The sequence below is a fragment of the Myotis yumanensis genome, unplaced genomic scaffold, assembly GCF_028538775.1.
Source record: "Myotis yumanensis isolate MYYU_CA2020_CCGP unplaced genomic scaffold, mMyoYum1.0.hap1 SCAF_2, whole genome shotgun sequence".
Classification (NCBI taxonomy): domain Eukaryota; kingdom Metazoa; phylum Chordata; class Mammalia; order Chiroptera; family Vespertilionidae; genus Myotis; species Myotis yumanensis.
Genome location: NW_027223753.1, coordinates 60,552,455 through 60,576,332, shown reverse-complemented (window position 1 = coordinate 60,576,332; position 23,878 = coordinate 60,552,455). Strand labels below are relative to the sequence as shown.

The following is a 23,878-nucleotide window of genomic DNA, read 5'->3' as shown; positions in this document are numbered from 1 at the left end:
CGTGACTTCATGGAACAAAATTTTGGTTAGCTTAAAAGAACACAGTGCTCCTCTAGTGGCACAGGAGAATGAGTATGTGAGCCACCAACACTACACACGGGAGAAATGACATCAAGATCAGTGCACTCAGTGGGCTTCCAATCCTACAAATGGTATAGAAAATACTGAAAACATAAAAAGCATCCATTTCACAGTAACACAGGAGCACAGAGCAGGAATGAAAAGAAAAAGATCATCTGTGTTTGGCCTTTAACTGATACCCCACAAAAAGCCAATTTATCACAACTGTGGGTAGAAAAGAGAGAGACAGCGCCTTCACACAATGTAAGAATGCATTGCTATTGTATTGGACATAGTACATCTATTAGAATTTGGCCATTTGGTTATAGAAATACTGATGGTTTGCATGTAGGAATCTGTCAGAACTAGTGATCTAGTTTTGGAGGTTCTGGAAAATGTAATTTCATTATTTAATTGGAATCCGATGATTTTTTTTCCTGGAGGAAAGTGTACCAAAACTATCTCAAATGAATAAAATTGCTGCTAATGAACTTTTAATTCAAATTCCTATGAAATGAGGCAACATGACACTTTTTTTTTCAAGTTAAAAAGTAATGAATACAAGAACATTTTCAAACAAACTAGCTTATGAAAATTAGGTAATAAACTAAAACTTTTTAGTTGTCCAAAATGTACAAAGAAAGTATAGAATACAACTTAGAAGTATAAATTTTAAGGTCTGGAGGAAAACTGTACAGAATTAGAACATTAGCTGACTCCTACTTAGGGCATTTCCAATTGAATTTTAAATATCCCTTTATGGACCTCACTATAAATGGATGTTAGGCCTAATTAAAAATAGAAATATGTGCACAATTTTGTCATATCTATGTTGATTAGTGTTAAGATTCCATCACTGCATGTGGTAAAGAAATGCTCCCTTAAGGACAAAGGAACCAAAAGGGAAGCACTGGCCTCAGTTACTGCAATGGTAGCTTTTCACAGGCACTGAAGTTACCACGACAGCAGGTAGCCATTCAAGTAGCTCACAATTAAAACCAAAGTCAATTCCTTCTTTACAAAACCGTGAGCCAAACCAATTTGTCAGCAACTGGTATTGGGCAAAAGTACAGATTTCTATCTGCCCTATTGAATAGCTAATTCAAGTTTGTTTCCTGGAAAAAACACTAGCCTTAAAAGCCAAACACTTAAGAACACAGACAGACACTTGGCCAGCATGACACGATGGCTTCCTTCCACACTTCATGAAGCTAATTGGAGGCCCGAGTCTGTTAGTGCTCTGCATGCATAATGGTTTTTTAGGCCATAAACATATGCTTCTTTCATGTGTGTAGTCTTTCAGCATCAACAAGGAATGCTGGAGAAGTGAAACATATCAATTTCATACTTACTGTAAGGGACACATTCATACTGGACTTCAAGATATTTGTATGTTCCAGGACATGGATCAGGAAATACATCTGACCCAGTAACTACTATACACTGTGTTCGATTGTTGCACCTGGAAAACAAAACAAATCAAACTTGTGTGACACAATAATTTAGTTGCTTATTTTTGCTAAAGAGACATAAAAGAGAACTGATTCATTTTTTCCTCAAGAAACTAGTACAAATTCAACTGACATTAGGTTACTCATCATTATGAAAGAGTACAAAAGTCGTATTTGCTTTACGTTTTAATATTTCTGTTTTGTGGGTCACACTAGATTTTAACTCAAAGTAAAAAGAAAAGAGCTAATACATCTCTATTATTCTACTACACCTTTTAATTAGAAGTTTTAACATATTCAACTAGTGGGGAAAAAAAGTACCAGGATACTATCCATATTTAAGAATTAAAATCACAATAAAAATGTTACTATGACTGAACAGAAACATACAATCACAAATTGAATAGCCTAAAAGTAAGGGTTTTTTTGTGGGTTTTGTTGTTGTTGTTATTTTGTTAATCCTCACAAGAGGCTATTTTTCCATTGATTTTTAAGGAGAGCGGAAGAGAGAGGGAAAGACAGGAAGAAACATCAATGTGAGAGAAACACATAAATTGGTTGCCTCTTGCACGAGCCCCTATCAGGGCCCAGGCCAGGGAGGATCCTGCAACCAAGGTTGCAGCCCTTGACCAGAATCGAACCTGGGACCCTTTGGTCTGCAGGCTGACGCTCTATCCTCTGAGCCAAACTAGCTAGGGCTGAAAGTTTTGACAACATAATAAAACAAAGGAGGTACCAGCTTTTGAAGTTTATCCTCTAAATCCAGTTTGGTGTTAAGTTTCCTACTATAATACAGTCTATACTCTTGAATCCTACATTTAAAATTTAGGCCTGGCCGGTGTGGCTCAGTGGTTGAGCACTGACCTATGAACTAGGACAGTGGTCAGCAAACTGCTGCTTGGCAAACTGCAGCTTGCGAGCCACATGCGGCTCTTTGGCCCCTTGAGTGTGGCTATTCCACAAAATACCGGCTCTTCCACAAAATACCGATTTCTGTGCATGGGCCACGAAGTTTCAATCGCACGCGCCCGCACGTGGTGTTTTGTGGAAGAGCCACACTCAAGGGGCCAAAGAGCCACATGTGGCTCGCGAGCCGCGGTTTGTCAACCACGGAACTAGGAGGTCGCAGTTCAATTCCCACCGTGACACATGCCCAGGTTGTGGGCTTGATCCCAAGTGTGGGGAGTACAGAGGCAGCTAATCAATGATTCTCTCTCATCATTGATGTTTCTATCTCTCTCTCTCCCTCTCCCTTCCTCTCTGAAATCAATAAAAACATATTTTAAAAAAATAAATAAAGATTTAGCATAGTGCCTGGCACATATTGAGTGTCTAAACATTGTTTTTACTCTTTCAATTTTCTAGATTAATGTGCTGGTACTATTAATATGATATGACTATGAAACTTGGTTCTTCTAAATTAAGACTCCCTGAAACATAACATTAAAAAGAATGTCACTGACATGATGCCTAGTATGTCCTATTTATTACAACTGGAAGTATTTTCTTATTTTTGTGTTGTCAGTAAATTATCAAGGTTATTAGAATTAGGTTAGAATTCTAGGCAACATGGTATTTATTTAAGTTCTATGAATTTATCCAAATGATCTTTTTTATAAGCTTTTTAAAGGAAAGAATTATCTTTTATAAGTAATATTTGCAGGCTTTTATTATATTTTCCAAAACTACATAAATTAAGAAGCAAAGCAAGCAGAACAAGAGCATTATACCAAAACTTATTTAACAATTTGAATACCAGACATCCTATAGTACATACAATAACTGGACTAGAAAATGGTAAAAAAAATAAATAAATAAAAAAAAGAGAATGAAAAAGCAGCCCTGTGTTTTTATTTTTAAACTAGAGGCCTGATGCACGAAATTCGTGCAAGATTAGGCTTTCCTTCCCCCGGCTGCCGGCATCGGCTTCCCTCTGGCACCTGGGACTCGGGCTTCCTTCGCAGCCCCGGCTTCATCCAGAAGGATGTCAGTCTAATTAGCATATTATGCTTTTATTATTATAGATCCTTACCTGAGGACATGATTTTACTGACGGGGGGGTTGAGAGGGTAGAGACAGATAGATAGAGAAAGAAATGTTGATGTGAGAGAGCAATATTAATCAGTTGCCTCCCCCACTATTGAACCCACAACCTGGATATGTTCCCTGACCAGGAATTGAACCTGCCACCTTTTGGTATATGGGATGATGCTCCAATCAGATGAGCCACACAGGCCTGGGCGCAGCCCAGTTTATAGCACAGCAAGTAACTAAAGAACAGTGGAAGAAGAACTGTGTCAGAGAGGTAAGTATGTTAATAAGTCAGGCACCTTAGGAGCTATTTCAACTTAAACCAGGTTGACTCTTCCTTAAAGAACAGCAAGACCTGAAAACCTCTACAGAATCAAAAAGGTAAATTTTATAGGTCAAGGTATATTATAAACAAGTCTTAAATATTAAATAAGTTATAACTAATATTGTTTGTGTGAATACTAAGCTAACAATATATTTTCTCAAAAGTAATCTATAGTATTTGGTACCATATTTTTAAAAAACGTATCATCTATATATATAAAAGCCTAAGCGACTGGACGACCAGAACAACTGGTCGCTATGACGCACACTGACCACCAGGGGAAAGATGCTCAATGCAGGAGCTGCCCTCTGGTGGTCAGTGCACTCCCACAGCCAACCTCCTGTGGTCCCTCCCCTTGCTGCCCCTGCCAGACAGCCAACCTCTTGTGGTTCCTCCCCCCAGGTGGCAGGCCATGATAGTCCAATCAGGGTTGGCCCCCAGGCTGGGATGGAGAACCAGGGATGGGTGGCAGTGGATGTGGTCCCTTTCCCAGGGGAGCCGAGGGCTTGCTCTGTCCCTCTCCATGGCCGGCAGGCCCTGATCGGCCCACTGCCCACCTGCCACAGTGGAAGGTGGAGGAAGGGAGGCTGGGAACCACGTGGTGTCTGGGAGCTGACGATGGTGGCATCGGCATCTGGCGACCGTTGCCTCCTCTCTGGCCTAGCCCTGATCGGCCTGGCCCCGATCAGCCCTGATCACCGGCCAGCCCTAGGGACCCCACCCATGCACGATTTCATGCACCAGGCCTCTAGTACAAAATAATTTCCAAGAGCATGTATAATGTAAATGGTGCCCTGTCACATTCTTCTGTTTTACTTTCATTATTCTGTATTTCTTATAAATTGGTTCAATCTCTTGAGGAAATTTGCCAATTGTTCTCAATTTAGTGTAAGTGAATTATTTTAACATAAATCACAGAACCAATTTTATATCCTAAAAATTTAAATAATAGAAGATAAGATTTAAGATTTCTCAATAGGTCAATATCTAATGTTTCAACTAATGTTTCATTCTCTCCTTTGTTAAATTTAGAGCAAAAAGAGATTTCGCTCCTTTTTATAAGTGTCTTAATCTCCCAGGGACCCTCAACGACTAACCCATAAAACCTAAAGTTCTTTAAATTTCTTTCTTGTATATACTCATACCTACAAAGGTCCTCCCTTTATATAACCCTCACACCTTTCAGAATCAAAATAATCTTAACTCATCTGATTTAGATCCCCTTTTATAAACTCCCTCAGTATACATTTTATAACCACTCAACAGCGTTAAGTCTGCCATGCTGCAAATGGTTTTAAAACGTATCTAAAAGATATTCATAGCAGTAATCCCCCCAAATAATTCCACTTGTTAGTAAACTTTCCATATATATCATCACTGTCCCCCTTCCCACAGAAGCTTCTTTTCACGTAATCAATCCAACAACAGGTGGGAGAGAAAGGAAATTATACTCAAGGCTGAAATGCACGAAGAGCATGACGGACTTTGGACCAAGGTGAAGAAGGATGTAGCTCAAAGAATTTGGGGATTTATATATTTTTTCAAAAATAAATCATACCTGATGATTACCTAGTTTTTTCCCACTAGAAGGTCAGAAAGAATAAATATGACTTTAATATGGAATTCAAATTTTTCATTTTATATTTTCAATGTCACAATATGTTGACAAGAAGTATACAAGGGACAAAGTATTCCTGCTTCCATTATTTCTTAAAAGACCAACACCATGTAAATGAAAAATAATTGCTCATACTTACTCTCTCTGATCTTTGTATTAGTCATCTCACCAAAATTACAGGTTCAAATAAGTGTTAAAAGCAATTACCATCATTACTAATCACACTGTTCAAAACATTCACTTTAAGACAGCAAATGGTATTAATTCTTGGGCTATCTTCCTATGTACAATTGAAGGTAAGGAGACTTAATGGAGTTCCTGCAAGTAAAACTATGTATATTTCTAGAATTCATGGCATCTCAAGATGTCAAAAATGTTCATTTTTATATGTCATATATTTAAAAAATTGATCTTGAGGGGAAAAAAGTAAAGGGTTAATCAGCAAGAAGTGGAATGCAGAAGCATAAACATATCAGATCTGTATAGCAGTATCTTGATTCAGGGAAAAGAAAACCAAAGCTTTTAGAGGACCAAATGATGGAAATAAAAATACATTCAATTATGAATGAAGCAAGTAGCCTTAAGTTTCCACATACAGTAAGTGTGGGACACAAGGGAAAAGGAAATACCCTATATGAGCTGTTAGCATGAAGAAAAACCTGAAAACCAATACACTGTTGGTAAGATTTGACACTTGTAAACTGCTATCATTTAAGATGATAGGGAAAGAGAAAGCAATTAGATACAGAAGCAAAGTAAATTTCCTCCAACTGTTCTGCTCCAAGTTTTCCTTGAAACAAAAATGAAAAGGCACACCTAAGCCAAGAAAAGAACGGCATTCATTTGTTTGTTTTCTCAGCCCTAGGCATAGTTCCTGGCCATAGTTCCTGGCATAACTTTCTCTCAGGGGGGAGAGGTATCTTTATTAGTAAAGGTGTGGTTGTACTAACAAAGTATCAGTATATTTTAGTAATACCATGTGAATTATGTTAAAAATCTACACTTTTTTCAAATGTTAAGCATGAATTCAAGTATGAATGAGAACAAGGCAGAAGAGAAAAAATAGGGCTTTTTAAGTAGGCGGACCATTGATTACAATTTGAAGGAAATACAATTACTATTTATCATAAAGAAAATGAATTCTAGATATCGATTAAACACTTCAATTTTAATAAAATTTATCTCATTACCTATCTGTAAAGATGCACAGAAGAGTTAGGCTAGTTAAGCACTGGCCTTCAAGATGTGGTCCTCAGACCGGGAGCACCAGCGTCAACTGGGAACTTGTTAGAAATGCATCCTCAGGCCCTACGCAAGACCAACAGACTCAGAATCCAGAGTCCACACCCAGCAATCTGAGTTTTAACTAGTTATTCGGGGGATTCTGATGACTAAAAACCACTGGGTTAGAGAACAGTTTAGGTAGTATAGTAAAGAATAGATATGTATTGGAAACTCATTCTTTTTCTCTATAAATCTTAATAAAATACAAGTAAAATACAATTTCATTAAGTAATGAATAAGGTTTATGTAGCAAATACATAATAGAGTTTATGATGCTAATATGACGTCCTTTGCTATTTTAATCATAAGAATCAAGGGTTTTAGTTGCTCTAATTTTGAACCATCAGGTTAGTTATTTATAAATTCCTAACCTGAGGGATTTTAAAGAAGTACAACTTCTAGGAACATGCATAGATCACATGCAAGCCCATTTTTAAAAACAGAGAAAATATTATTTTTTCCTAAAAGTTTGCTAGCTAATGAAAATTTTGAACACTAAATAAACCTGGATATAAATGTTTTTTGACAATCTGTACCAATAAACTGTGTTCCCTAGGAGGACACTGTTAAAAATAACAATAACAAAAAATGATTCCCTGTAATCATTGAAAACTTTTCTACATTCAACCTTTGACTTATTTACTCAAATAAACTTAAACAAAGTGGCTCAACTATAGGAAGAAATAATATGATTATTTTTTAGAAAGAACTCAAAAGTTGCATAAGTGCAGCCCTTGCAAATAATGTCTAAGCAATAACTGAGATATAATGTATGATTTAACATCTAGTAAATAAATGTAAAGCACTAATCTTCAAATTCTAAGCATATAATCATTCTTAATATCTAACCACATTTCCAAAAATTTCCAGAAGTTGGCATGGATAGACAAAAGATAATCATTACTTCACATCAGTGGGTTAAGAGCACTTTCAAAAAATATCACCTATATATTATCTCTACACATTCTTTTAGATCTCAAGTTTCTATAATTTTAATATTTATTCTTCTAATCTTCTTACTAATCTAAAATGAGAATTCCTTCGGTAAGAGATCAACCGAAGGACTTGTATGCATGCATATAAGCATAACCAATGGACATAAGACACTGGGGGGTAAGGGAGGCCAGGGGATTGTCAAGGGCGGGGGGGAAAAAAAGGACACATATATAATACCCTTTGTAATACTTTAAGCAAAAAAAAAAAAATAATAATAATAATAAATAAAATGAGAATTCCATGTCACTAAATTAAATACAATAATAAATGCTTTGTACATTATCAAGTTCAAATACCAGAATAAAAGTATTATTTCTGACATTAATATTCATAACTTACATTTTTAAAACATAAAAACCATCAACTACACCCCCCCAAAAAATCCTAAATCCTGCTTTATAGGCCATAAAGCTGCTTTAAATGGAACAAAAAGACCGACTTCAAAAAATTATTTTAAAACTCATTAGTTTTAAGTCTTTCTACTCTAAATAAGAAAAAAAAAATCTACTCACGAGTAAAGCCAAATGTGTATCTCTAAAGCTGAAGAAAATAAAACCGAGTAATTTTGGAGATGAGTAGTTTACTAATTTACTTCCTATACACAACAGAATAGCAAACTTTAGAGTTAATATTTAAAGTCAGTGATATTGTCCAGGTTTGTGCATAATGTGTAAGAAAAATATACTTCAAGGAATATATAATAAATCGCTCAGTCATCACAATTAGGAGATGGTAAAAAGTGAAAAGTATTAAAAGAGTACATTTTATCTCACAAATTTAATAAAAATTCTCGGGTTTCAATATTAACTTTTAAGGTAACCACAATATTTTTTAAAATTAAGATAAATGTTACCAAGAAAAATGTGTAATTAATCAAAGGCATTTTATAAACGTGTAATACCATAATTTACATTCTCATACATAAAATTTACTTAGAAAATGTCATGCACAAAGTAACAGCAGTACAGTCTTTAAAAAAAACATCTTTTTTGGGGGAACACATGAAATATTAATGCAAACTAACGATTAATATGCTGATTTTCCTTAATCTTTTAAAACTGTAAATGAAAGGCACAATGCACATGTTACTTATTATAATCTGAGAATATATTTTACAAAACATAAAATAGCAAATCGCTTATCACTCAGATGCAAAAACATTTGCTATTTGGGAAGATTAGCTTTTAAAAGAGGCTTTAGAATCAGAAAGTTCCAGCCCAGCTCCTTACTTAACTGTGAGTCCATAGCAATGTATTAAACCTTTCAACCCTAGCTATACCTTCTTTAGATGTTTGTTGTTAAGGTTAAATGAGATGATGCAGGCGAACTCTCTGTACAATTACTCACCAAATATGAATGACCAAAAACAACAAAATATGATTAATAACAACAACTACTCCCTTGTATAAGATAAACATCGACTTGCAAACCTTAAAGGGGCAAACTATTTTATCTTTCTATAGAAATCGATTTCCTGTGTTCAGCTTTAAAAACAGGCCGAACTATTCATGCAAATTTGTTTCCTCTCCAACTCTAATCTTGAACTGTACAACACCCAACAGATTGCTTTTACTCTTCTTTTGATTATCTTATGCTCATTATTACACTTTACCAAGTGCAAAGTATGGAGATGAGATTCCATGTGTAATCTATTGTGAGAGGTGTTTTAATCAATAGCCTTGTTCTGCTGGTTAAGCAGGGGCTTCTGTTTTGGCAAGATAACATTAGTTTATCCAGTCATGCTCCAAAAACCATTGGGAATCTTCAGCAGATCATTAGATACGCTACAATAAAGCTTTGGTACATTCTCTTTGCCTCCTTAAATTACTTCTTCCCTGTCCCATCATTCCTCGTCACGATGGCACTGCATTATTACTGCATCTCCCCTAAAACGTACATAGAGCTATGTCTCCAGGCCATAGGATGCCATTTTCAATTGAAGCTTCTGCTTGAAAATATAAATTAAGAAAATTTCATTATCTCCTGCCAGGGGCCATTATTCACCACAGTTCTAAGGAAGATTAAAAATTCAAAATCTACGGAGTTGAACAAATACTCCAGCATTCAACAGAAAAGCTCAGAAAACTAAAAATTAATATCATGACAGAAACTAAAAATTAATGTTTGCTGGAATTTGTTGGAGCCATCCTCTAGAATTAGAACAATTCTTTATTGAGTCCGTATGTTCGGTGAAGATTGCTTCAACAATGCCAGTCTCTCGGTGGTATCCGTTATTTTAAAAATTCAATTATAAAATGCTATCAATAATAGGTCTGTTTCTTTCCTGAGTTACCTTCTGTCTTGGTTAAAAGTGTTCACTTTTTGGAGATGAAATAAATGTATCCAAGATTCCAGGGTATCATGGAATGATAACCCTTTCCAAAGTGCCAAAAATAAGCAGAACATTCACAGGAGTGCCCTGGAAGAGTTTAAACCACACACACATGGGGAATCATATCTTCTGAATGAACAGAACATGGATGGTTGAATTATTGCACTATAAATCCATTCTTACTAATGAAATGATGTCCATGCTTGAGCTTCAATAAAAAATTATTATATATCAATAAGTATACTTTATTCTATTCAAGTACACAAGTTAAAATTTTAGAAACATTACCACAAAGGGTAAAAAAGAAAAAAGTCACTGGAAACCTATAAATTCTTATCAGAAGTGATTATATGCCTGACACGTAATAGGATTCACTAATTATTTTTAAATAAATGAAATAATGATGAATAGTTAACTTGTCTATTTCTGCTTGCAAATAAGCACAGTTAGGAGAAAATAAGTACTTAGACATCCAATTCTGCTTCAATCAGCTGTACTTGATTCTCAAAGAATTCTGTCAATTTGGACACAGTTTGGTATAATCAAGGCCAATAATATAACACTTGTGAGATAGATCTACTTGAGGAGCAAGGGGAAAAGTACCCTTTGGCTTACAAATCACTTCATACAACTAACAATTCCAAATGAGCAAGGAACATAGTACTGCAGATACCAGAACCCCGTCTTTTTTAGTCCAAATTTAGAAAACATTTTTACACAAGTGGCAGATGATCTTAAAACATGAAAGGTAAGTTCCAATTCAAATAGATTTGCTCAAGCAAAGTAATTAAGAAAACCATGAGATACGAAGATATAGGTAACAATCATCATCATTAAAGAGGAAGACTGAGTTGAATGTTAAACCAAACCTTTTATTTTTTTACTGTATAATAAAATGTTTTTTTTAATCATCTAAACTTCTCTTCTGTGAGCTAAGGAAAGTGGGCTCTGCTTTCTTTAAATATTTATTAATGATGATTTCGGAGCCTAACTAATTGCAAGGTAAACATAACATTAGGAAGCTAAATGGTGTGTAATTAATATGGTAAAAAATAAAAGAGTTCTATAGTCATGTTCTCATTTGTCATATAACTATGCTCTCATAAGTTATTTAATAATTTCGTGTATTCTAGAAGATTTCTACCCATCACAAAGTATTTAATTATGTAGACATGTTAGAATATTGTACTCTCTAAGCATTATAGAATATTGTTATTTAAAGCATTTCAAAATCATGGAAATAAAATTGAATTATTGAAATAAAATCACTATCGACATCTCTAGGAAAATATGCTTGAATATTGGTACATACTTGAGTACATAATTTGGAAAAAATAAATAATGTAATTTCTAATCCATTTGGTTTCCTATATACTGGTGTTTTCAAAAAAATTAAATATAATCTTGATTTTTTAAAAATTGCAACTGTGATTAAATCTTTGCAACTGTATTTTAAAAAGGTATTAAAAAAGCCAATTTAAGTATAAGCAAAAATACAAAGTATCTTTCTGTATTATCAATATATAAGCATAAACATGTATGACTGAAAAGTGTACAGTATGTAACAGAAATAGAAAGCCAAATAAACATCAGGTAAACCTACAGAAAGTTAATAAAAGCTTGATTAAGATCATGCCCAGAAGATTGTCATTCTGTTTTTCAATATGTTGAAAGCAGGAATAACTAATAAATGACACTTTCCATAATCATTTGTGTCAGAGTAAAATATTGTGTCAGGAATAATAACCACAAAGTATGCATACTGTAATATTTATAGCTAAATTTGCATCTTAGAAACTTAAAAATATCCTCAAAAATTCCACATTAATTACTGAAATAAGCATTTTGAAATGGCATTGCTGATCTGCTAAAGACAACTTTCTATGTTTTAGGAACCTTTGAAATTTCTTGCAGTTTCTACTGAACCTTGGGGTCAGTTTAATGCAAATTACGCTTAACTCACTCAGAGCCTTATTAATCCAGTACAAAATTCTTGTTTTCACAAATGCACATTCAACATAAATGTGCGTGCTTTTACAGTATTAGCAAAATAGGAAGTATTTATTTACAAAGCATGCCACTTAGACTAAGTTTCATTCACAGGGTCATCAGGTCTAACTGCTAAATGAAAGGAAAAAAATAATAATTTAAGTGGGGATAAACTACAAAATATTGAAATACTTTAAAAATATCACTTGTGTCCAGTTTTTCAAGAACTCTGCTTTCATTAATTCAAAAGCAATTATTATGATCTGTATCAATTAGGAGCAGTGATTTTTAAAAATTGTTAACCTACTATAGTTTGCACTTGCAGAAAGTATCACATTATTAACAAGGGAAATTGCTATGGGATGCCCTAGTTAGATTAAATTAGCAAGAAACTTGTTACCAGACCATATGAAAGACATAGCGTAATAAGACATGACCTTGCAGAGTCTTGGAGCCAATCTGTGATGTTTTTCCTTCTTCTAGCCCTTGCTCATTATCTGCAAAGTTACAGACCCTTTTGTCGAGGGTTCTTTTTCTTCAAATTGTGAGGGGATTTTTGGTTTCTAAATATTTAATTAGTCCTGTTATGATATGAGAATTGTTTTACATGCAGAGCATTTTGATTTTCATATTCTATTCCTTCTAATTATCCTTAGATTTAGATTGGTCATCCCACATCTTTTCCTTTTGTAATTATTTACTTCTTAAAGATTATTTGGTGGAGAAATATTTTCACCCTGGTGGCTCTTCTTTTCCACAAATGGCTTTTCTGGTCCGTTAATTACCCGCTCAGAGGATTAGAGTTTGAAATAATGAAAAAAGAACCTACAACCAAAAGGAGTTTTAGAGGGCAAAACTGAGTAAAGCAGATTTTTGTTGCTGCTATTTTAAATTCACCTTAAAGATTACTCCCTTGGTTTGGATATGACTTTGATAAACAGGAAAATTATGCCATAAATATATTTTCTGCCTCCCAAGATGTTTGATGGGGTGTCATTTAGTCAGTATTATACATCTCTGCATATACACGAAACAGATTTCTAGTCTAATTGACAGCTAATGTAATTTCCGCTTTTACAGACCTTATTTTGATTACAGCACAGCAACAAATGTTCACAGAACTTCCTATACAAATCAAACTGAAAACTTAAAAACAAAATCATTTTAAATTTGTCTACCTATAAAAAACTTTAGACAAAGTATATGTTGTTGAATCATTTGATCAACTCAGGAAAATTTACTTTTTACTTAAATGACTACATTTATAAATGCTTGTTTTTGTGGGTGTGTGGTTTTTTTTAACAATCGGATTTCTCATTCTTCTATATTATACTAAAGTTTTATCACTGAAGGAACAATTCAAAATGTCTCACTGATACACACAAGATTCCATTTCCCTAATAAAAACTGCACAAATTTTGTATAGATATTTACCTAACTTCTGTAAGATAAGAAGTGAAAAACAATAAAGGCAAAAATCCGCAACCACAGACTCTTGGAATACTGTTAGCAGTAAAATAGGTGTGGAAGGCTAAAAACAATCCTTAATACCCATAATATAAATAATCAAATCCATTAGAGACTTATAAAGAGTTAGATATGCTGTGGATCATACACTCTCAAAATTAATGGAGTCTCACCTCATTGGCAAATACATGGCACATTTCACTGGCTTACTTCTGATAAATCAGAACTAATCTTTAATCATGACAAAATATTCATAATCTAATCCTTTTATCAAATTGACTATCACTGCAGGAGTCTCATGTGTTTGCACAATTAAAAACCCCATGTTAGCTGCATATAATAAGGCATTACATTTGATGCAAATCCTTTTCTATTGAAATAAGTGCCAAGCTGGCAGCAGGAAGTAGCTGATAAGAAAGCAACAAGGCACTGCTGATGGCATTCACGATAACTGAACACCTTCTTATAAGCATTCAGCCTACAGTGTATTACTCAAAGTGCTCTTTAAAAAACAAACAAACACACAGATCAAGGGAAGTGTCCTCTTGCCGCATCTCAGTCACAAAGGCAAGAAATTATCTAAAAACAGACAGATAACAGATAGGGAGAAAAAGAAGGAGGGAGGGAGGGATGATGATTTTGTATGCATTCTGGTACTAGAAACAGTACTATCAGACATATCAGCAATATAAGACATAGCTTAGGTACAGAAATACCTAGTTTTAAAAGCAGAGTAATATCCTAAATATACCACATCCAACCAATATCTATGCAGGAAAACAAGACAAAACAAATGGATATAAAATTGCCTATTAATGTTCTCTGCTACAAAAAGAGTGAACTCTATATTGTTTCAGAATTAATATAAAGGGCCTAAAACCCTTGTGTTATTTTCCATATTGATATTATAGAGTTAAAATCAGTCTTTAACATCTATTTTATAAGTATTCCATAATTTTGAGAAATATAAAGAGCATACTTTTTGAAAAATCCTTTCCTCCTTAGACTAAGTGCAAGAAGAGGATCCACAAGGCTCCCGAGAAGAAGAAAGCTGATGAGATGCTGCATGCCATGCAAAGTTAGAAAGGGTGAGGACAGAAGCTGCATTAACTCCCTTATCAGACCTACGGTCAGTATTTCCTCAACATACAGTACATTTTCACACTTCAGGCCATTGCTCAACACTGTCCGTTCTCCATCAGATTTTGAAAGTGCATGGTGCTACCTCAGCGATTTGAAGTAATTATTTCTGTACACCCCTCATCTTCTTCACCAGATTGTAATATCTTTTGAGGGGTTTGTGCCTGTTTTAAGAATCTCTGAGCCATGTTCAGTGCATAATGCTGTGCCTTATCTAAAATTTATTAAGTCCATAAACATCATTCTATAGATTTGAAAATATTCTTCCCAGTCATACATAAATAAATTTAGAGTATTTGTCACATTAGCTTGTACATCAGACAGCTTAATAATTATGTGTTAGCATAAAACAGTGGATAAAAGATAAAGATATAATTTTCAGAAGTGAAAAACAGTTCCATAACCATAAGATATAAATCAAATTTAAAAACTTTTCTGAATTTTGCAGCTTGTATAAGTTTTTAAAAATGACAGTGAAGCTGGAAAGCTTCTATTCCATATTATCTTCCTAGCCTGAATTAGCTTCATATCAGTAACTTGTCTGAAAGGCTCAGTTCATCATGACCTATAAAATGTTAGACTTGAAAGCTTTAAATACCACTAACACCATGTACAGGCTGGGGAGGACAAGGCTGTGTGCTGTGAAGCATCAACCCTGCTCTTCAGAGAGCGAACATGCACTCTTAGGCCACAGATATAAACAGGGTAAGCATATTAAATAATGAGTGGCTAGAAAAACATCATTGTGACTGCAGATTAAAGACAATGCACACTTTATTATATTATACACATTGGAATCTATTAAGTATTTTAAGATTTTTACATGTCTTACAAAAGTAACAGCTAAATTGAGATTGTTGTAATTTAATAAAATGTATTTGAAGTTACATATTTTATAGCAAGAGTTTTAGAATTATCTTTATTTGCAAAGAGCATTCTAATACTTCAAGTCCTACACTCACACATAAAATTATGTATTATGTTAGGAATCACAGCAAATTTATTAGCTATATTTGATATGTCATTATGAAGAAAAAGAAACAAGAGAAGTCTGGCTATTATCTTTGATCCTTCGCTTTTTCATTTCAGCAATCTCATTAATGTCAAAAGGCCATTAGATCGTCTGCCCACTTTTACATCTCAACAGCCTGAGCAGGGCAAAATTTTTTTTCAGGAATGGTTTCTTCTTTTTTAAAAAATACAGCGAAAAAGCTTAATAAAGCCACGAAGAACAGATACTACCTTTGTTAAAGAAAAAGGACCACATGACAAAGATAAACTTTAGAATGTAAAATGCCATTTCTGAACCTGAATTGGACATTTCTTTTTTGCTTTAAAACAAATTTAATTTTTCAAATTTCTAAAATGTTTTTAATTGCCAGATTCCTATAATGTATGTAACAGTACCACTGACAGAACTTCTTTTTCTATTGAACAGTATTAGCTTTCTTAGGTTGGGTAAGCAGGAAGTGGAATTTCATTGAGGGCAAATATCTCTGCGAGGCACACAGTGCTTTCAGAAGGATCCGTGAAGCCACTAGAAAGCACAATTGGGTGAGCTAGAGAAGTCCAATGTGGTTGCAACAAAGGCACAGCAAATTCCTAAGGGAGGGAGCTCTGGAGTTGGGAAAGCCTTTTAGAGAAGTCTCAAAGTGAAGGAAAGAAGGAGGCCACACCTTTGTGCTCTGGCATTTGGTGCAGGCCACCTCTGGGGAGAAGAGTTTAAGATCCCTTCAGCCCATGGCAGCTCCCGGGCAGGGACCACTGTGAGCCCATCAGCAGACAATTTCCCAGGCAGCTGGGGGAAGGAGAGTGAGCAGCCTGAGCCTACAGGGGAAATCTGGAAGGGACACCACAACATCCACTACACAGCACTGGCACAGAAAACAGGTTAATTACAATTGTTTTCAAAACAGTTCTTTTAAGACGACTTCTCATGTTCACGGTTTTTATAGTATTTTATCTTCTTGACATGTCAATCCTGTTTGCTAAGCGATAGTCAATGGGTTTCCTATAGAGCAATGAACCTTAACAGGCAGCTTTTAATTGGCCCACATAGGAAACCACATTACTATTAATTCCACAGCTACAGCACAAAATAAAGCCATTGCTTCTCTAACTCTAGAGCAATTAGACCTCTCGGCTATTTGGCTAGCTCTACTTCATGATACCCAATGCAGTTAATTATATTTTTTGATGTTAATAGTCTCTGTCAGTCTCAAGCATAACTTCTCTTTGATGAATATTTAAATTATATTTGAATAAAAATAATCTTGGTTACATTTCATATTCAGTAATCATCACAGCTTAATAAAGGCCTACTCGCCAAGAGTTGAAATAAATGGCAATGCACATATTAAAGGTCCTAAATCAACTTATCAGATAATATATGGGTAATTAGCATATCTATCTCTCTAGTTATCTAACATATGTATTTATATACATTTTAAAAGGTATATTCTCATTCACATAACAACGCAAAACTAGATTTCAAAAGTTACTTATAAGCATTCTTTCCAATTACATTTATAGGAATTCATGAGTAAACAAGAACATCTAAGGGCTGGGTCATAAGATAATTTAATGTACATAAAAAATTACCAAGTCATAAAATGTCCCAGAAAAATCAGCATACATTCTCTTGCCTATTCTAGCTATATTGTTTTGTTAAATTTGAAGAGTAATAAGGAAAAAAAAACTTTCAGACAAAGGAGGCAAGAGCATACGAAGTCAAGACAATCTCTTCAATAAATGGTGCTGGGAAAATTGGACAGATACATGCACAAAAATGAAACCAAACCATCAACTTATACCATACACAAAAATAAACTGAAAATGGATAAACGTAAGACGGGAAACCATAAAAATCTTAGAAAAATCCATAGGCAGCAAAATATCAGACATATGTGTAGCAATATTTTTACTGATACAGCTCCTAGGACAATGGAAACTAAGGAGAAAATAAACAAATGGGACTAAATCAAAATAAAAAGCTTCTGCACAGCAAAGGAAACCATCAACAAAACAACACGAGAGCCCACTCTTGGGAGAACATATTTGCCAATGTTATCACCGATAAGCGTTTAATTTCCAAAATTCTTAGGGAACTCATACAACTTAACAAAAGGACGATTAAATAATCCAATCAAAAATGGGCAAAGGACCTAAATAGACACTTTTGGAAAGAGGACATACAGAAGGCCATGAGAAATATGAAAACATGCTCAAAGCCACTAATCATCCGAGAGATGCAAATCAAAACCACAACGAGGTACCATCTCACACCTGTCAGAATGGCTATCATCAACAAATCAACAAAGGACAAGTGCTGGCGAGGATGAGGAGAAAAAGGAACCCTCATGCACTGCTGGTGGGAATGTAAACTGGTACAGCCACTGTGGAAAAAAGTATGGAGTTTCCTGGAAAAATTAAAAATGGAACTGCCATTTGACCCAGTGATCCCACTTCTAGGAATATATCCCAAGAAACTAGAAACACCAATCAGAAAGGATATATGCACCCCTATGTTCATAGCAGCACAATTCACCATAGCTAATACTTGGAAACAACCTAAGTGCCCATCAGCAGATGAGTGGACTAGAAAAGTGTGGTACATCTACACAATGGAATACTACACTGCTATAAAAAAGAAGGCACTATTATCATTTGCAACAGCATGAATGGACCTGGAGAGCATTATGCTAAGCGAAATAAGGCAGTCGGAGAAAGATAAGTATCACGTGATCTCACTCATTTGTGAAATATAATGAACAACATAAACTGATGAACAAAAATAGATCCAGCGACACAGAAGCATCCAACAGACTGTCAAACCTCAGAGGGAAGGCAGGGGAGGGTAGAAAGATAGGGTAAGAGATCAACCAAAGGATTTGTACACATGCAAATAAGTATAACCAATGGACACAGACAGTAGGGGGGTGAAGGCATGTGCTGAGGGGGTGGTAGTGGCTGAGAAGATGGCAATGGGGGAAAAAGGAGACAAATATAATACTTTAAACAATAAAGAATTTAAATTAAAAAAACAAGCATTTTTTAAAATGTGAAAATTGTTTTTCTATTTCAAATTTTTTATTGAATGAATAAATGTTTTGTTATTTTATCTACTTAATCAATTAATAAATTATTAGTTCACTTTCAAATTAATAAATTATTAGTTCACTTTCAAATTTTCAATCTTTCTTCTCCCAAATCCTAAATTTTTAGAATACAAAGACATAATGAAATATAATAAAAAAATATATAAAGAAATGTCCTAAATTGCACACATCAACCATGAATGCCCAGTGGAACATTGTGCCAATTTTCTGAAACTATCACATTATAAATAAAATAGGCAGAAAGAAATGGAAAAGTTTTCTGAGGTCTAAAGCTTAAAATTTAGTTCTACTACTTTCAGGGGAAAAAATTATAAATAGAAAACCTGGTACCAAAGTGAATACTTATTTAGAAATCAAATCAAATCAAATCACAACAAAACATGTTTTAAAAGCCTACTAATATCACAAAGCTTAAATTAATGTTTTAGTAAATTTATTTGCTTGACATTTCTTATAATACTTTTGTTATAATTTTTTTACTCCACAATCTATAACTCCTTCTTTATCTAACAATTTTAGTGTCACTTTCTATAATTTTGATTTTCCTCTAAAACAGATGATTAAAACTTGTTTCTTATTATTGATGGTTGGTATGCATGAAACATGCATCTACAATGTCACAGGTGCTCATGTTGACCTGTGATGGCCTGTGCCCCACAAACACAGGTACTTTTTATTATGATTCTATTTTATATGATACTCAGTAAAAGAGAGGAACAGGATGGTGCAGTTATAATTTTAAGTACCACATTTGATATGTTCTCTATGCATCTACCATATGTACTTCACTAAGCATACACAGGAAACAACTAATTCTGTTTGAATTAGTTATACGTATATGAGAACCAAATCTCCATTTACTGTTTTACACATTTAATGACTGAAAGACAGAATAGCTTCTGGCTTCACACATTTCAACCATTATCTCTCCACATATTTCAGGTGCATAGGGCACATTGATATTGTAATATGACACCTGGCCTTGCACATTCATGTCATGATCAGTAATGTGGTATACTGAGTAGTAGGGGTATTTCTAGAGGCCATTTTCCCCACCAGAATAGCTAGCAATAACTAAACTGTGCATGAGTGTCTACAAACCACATAAAAATATCCCACTAAACCCAAACTGAATTTATCACCAACTGAACCTCCACTTAACAGAATCCCAAAATGCTTCTAGCTACACCTACGTGACCATAAATGAGGGGAAGTATAACAAAGTAGAGGTCAAAGAATGAAATTAAAACCTCAAAAGATTGTTTTTAAATATCAAACTTCAGCACATTTTACAAAAACATATGACTCTGTGAGCACACTGCTAGGGACCCTAACAACACCTTGGAAGGAGCCTGTGGAGGAGAAGGGCTCTGACGTTTAAGATTAATTAGCTTCATGGTAAATCCATCTATAGGAACAGATTAATATTCTCACAAATTATAGGCCAGTTCAAAAGCAATGACATATCTGTAGTCTTAAAAGAAACAAATCAGAAATACCACTGCTAAGAATCTCAAGCCAAGTTAGGGTCCCTCAGCCTAGCCTGCGCCCTCTCGCAATCTGGGACCCCTTGGGGGATGTCAGAGAGCCAGCTTTGGCCCCACCCCTCAAGCCATGCCGAGGGACTCCACCAGTGCACGATCAGGGCCGGGGAGGAATCACGGGAGGGCTCCAGGGTGTGCCTGGGCATGTCCTGCCCAGTACCATCGGCCAGACCCCAGCAGCAAGCTAACCTACTGATTGGAGCGTCTGCCCCCTGGTGGTCAGTGCACATCATAGTGACTGGTCGAACGGTCGAATGAATGGTTGGACACTTAGCATATTAGGCTTTTATTATATAGGATGACTCATGTCAGACACTCTTTAAGGTCATGAGGACTGTGTTTAGGTGAGTCGTAAAACTATGTCTTTATTGTTTGCATTTAACATGTGAAGAAATATTGAGAGAACTGTGACATATATTAGTTACATGATACACTTTATTGATTTATGTGAAATAAACAAATATTAGGATTAAAGAATTGCTCACTTCTCTGTATTTCTTCATTTTTCCTAGAAATATCTGAGAGATATTATCTCTAAATCTAACCGTGGAAGAGCAAACAGCACTAAAAATTATAACCAGATTGCTATATTTTATACAAAATAGATAACAAATTTAAAACAATAGGTCTTTAAAATCTGTAAGACAGATAAATATGCATTAGTAAAACCTAATTGCCTACAATAATTTTCCTTGAATGTGTACAAAGCAGAGTATCGATGCTGCTGTTTTTGTTAATGCTGTTGTGGTTAATATGATTTAGGGTTGCACTATTAGTTCATGATATATGGAAAAATTAACAGGCCCATAATAAATGCCAGTTTAAGTTGTTTTTGAATAATTTAACATCAAATCTTTTTCTCTCTTCATTTAATAAAATTCGTTTTTAGAGTACATTATGAATAATACTGACTCAAAATCCTGATTTTGATATGGCAAAGTAGAGCTCCTAAACTGCAAGTACGAAAACAAAAATAAGAATTTGGATTAAACAAATAACTAAGGATATTTTCTCCACCAAATAACATATTGGTAATTTTTTAACTTACTTAGAAACTTCAATAAAATAAAAGGATAATGAGGGTATTATGCTAAGTGAAATAAGTCACAAAAAGAAAGACCAATACCATATGATGTTACTTATATGTGAAATCTAAAGAACAAAATAAAGAAACAAAATGGAAACAAACTAATAGATACAGAGAACATATTGATGGTTGCCAGTGGGGAAGCCAATTGGGGAGCCAGGTGAAGTGATTAAGAAGTATGAATTGGTAGTTACAAAAGAGTCACAAGGATGTAAAGTACAATACAGGGTATCTAGTCAATCATCCTACATAATAATCCTACATAATAAAAGGCTAATATGCAAATAGATCCAACAGCGGAACAGCCAGAACAACCGAACAATGGTCACTATGATGTACGCTGACCACCAGGGGACGTGTGTGGAACATGATGGGCATTAGCCGCAGCGAGATGGTGGACCAAGGCAGGGTGCTAGTCGCTGTCATCTGGGTGAGCCTCTGGTGGTTACTGAAAATTCTTTGCTCCCATGCACCGCGGTTCTGCCTGGCGCTCACACCCACTGTTGGTGCTGGCCCCAATCGCTCTGTGCCATTGGCAAGTGCAAGCGGGGCCGATGCCGTCAGCGCGTGGGAGCAGCGGTGGAAGCAGGGCTGGGGGCAGACAGGGGATGGGGGCCGTGAAGGGAGGGGCTGGGTGGGGGTGTGGAGAATGGGCTGAGACCTGCCCCTAGGCCTATCGCAGCCTCTCAGCCCACAGTTTGTTTCCAGGTGCACGAATTCGTGCACTGGGACTGTGGTATTACAATAACTATGTGTGGTATCAGGTGGGTACTGAAAATACCGGAGGATCACTGTGTAAAGTATATGATTGTTTAACCACTATGCTGTACAAGTGAACCTAATACAAAGTAATATTGAATGAAACTGTAATTGAAAAGTAAAATTTCAAATTAAAAAAAGAAAATGAAAAAGGAACTTTCTCAACTTTATTTAAATTATATTTGGTTGTTATTTACTATATAATAAAATGTATTAAATAAACAGTATATTTCCAGACAGTGAAATTATTCCAAAGCTTTAATGAATTATATATATTTATTTACTAGTAATAAACATCAGAATATGAAGTTGTACTACATATGAAAAATAAATCCAAATTATTAACTGAAGTTACAATTCATAATTTGGTCTTCTTTTTTTATACTGGCAGAAAATATGCATCATATTACATTTCAGTAGCACTTGACTATACTAGTAAGTGTTTGGAGGGAGAAGGGAGAAACTGAAGAAAAAGCCAAATACAAAAGAAAAATAGTGACTATGCCTTATTTTGAAACTGTAAAATAAAATTCAATTTCTATTCTCTACAGCTGTAATTAAATACCTATTTATATTTGTTCAAAGTATAGTTGTCTTTAAGATGCTTGTAAGCCATATTTCTACACTGACACTAGTATTATGACATCAGAAAGCAGATACGCCCTATAAAGAAATCACATTTATATCATTTATATCCAAAACAAAACACTCAAATGGGTATTTGAATGTCTTCCTTTAGTTATTTAACATTTGACTGTCTAGTATGTTTTAGTAATATAACACTGAATTGGACTTGATTTCTGTCAATTAATATAATTAATTTAAATTTACTTGACAAAAGCAATACTTTATTATTATTTTTGTAATCATCACCCAAGGATGTTTTTTATTGATTTTTTTAGTGAGAGAGAGAGAGGGAGGGAGAGAGAGACAGAGGAAGCATTGGTGCGAGAGAGAAACATAGATTGGTTGTCTCATGTGTGCACCCCGACTGAGGATCGAACCCTTAACCTGGGTATGTGCCCTTCCCAGGAAGCAAACCTATGACCTTTCAGTGTAAGGGATGACACTTCAACCAAGCCACACTGGCCAGGGCCACAAAGCAATATTTCAGTGTGTAGTAGGGAACGGTCTGAGTAAAAAACGACAAGGTATATAACAATATATGTACTATTGAAATATTATTGTCACCTCATCTGTAACACTCATCTTTAAAATGAGAGAGCTGGAATAAATAATACTCAGACTATGAAAAAATTATTATTGAAATGTGTATGTCAAATAAATGTCCACATTTGTTTTTATCTATTCACTTCTCAACTTTGGTTTAAAAAATAAAGGCAAACTACTAAAAATAAAAACTGAAGCAAAATCAACAGAGTTGAAATGAGGTATGTCTTTGCTTTTAAGAATTAATTTCACTGAATAATCCATAAGAAATACTGAAGATCAGCAATGTAGTGTCCCTAAAGAAAATGGTCTTGACTTCCTTGACCAATGGACAAAATCCTATCTAATAAAGAGGTAATATGCAAATTGACTATCACTCCAACACACAAGATGGCCACCCCCATGTGGACACATGATGGCCAGAAGGGAAGGGCAGTTGTGGGCAATCAGGCCAGCAGGGGAGGGCAGAGGGGGTAACCAGGCCTGCAGGGTAGGGCAGTTACGGGT

At 35.0% G+C, this 23,878-nt stretch overlaps 1 protein-coding gene across 3 annotated transcripts in view; it reads right to left on the bottom strand.

Annotated features, from left to right (window-relative positions):
* Nucleotides 1–23,878, bottom strand: part of ADGRL2 (adhesion G protein-coupled receptor L2) — a 429,144-nt gene that overhangs the window by 56,018 nt on the left and 349,248 nt on the right. For all 3 annotated transcript variants that reach the window (XM_070405458.1, XM_070405460.1, XM_070405459.1), the window contains one exon: nucleotides 1,413–1,522. In XM_070405458.1, coding sequence (XP_070261559.1) covers nucleotides 1,413–1,522 — 110 coding nt within the window. The remainder of the gene's footprint in view (nucleotides 1–1,412; nucleotides 1,523–23,878) is intronic.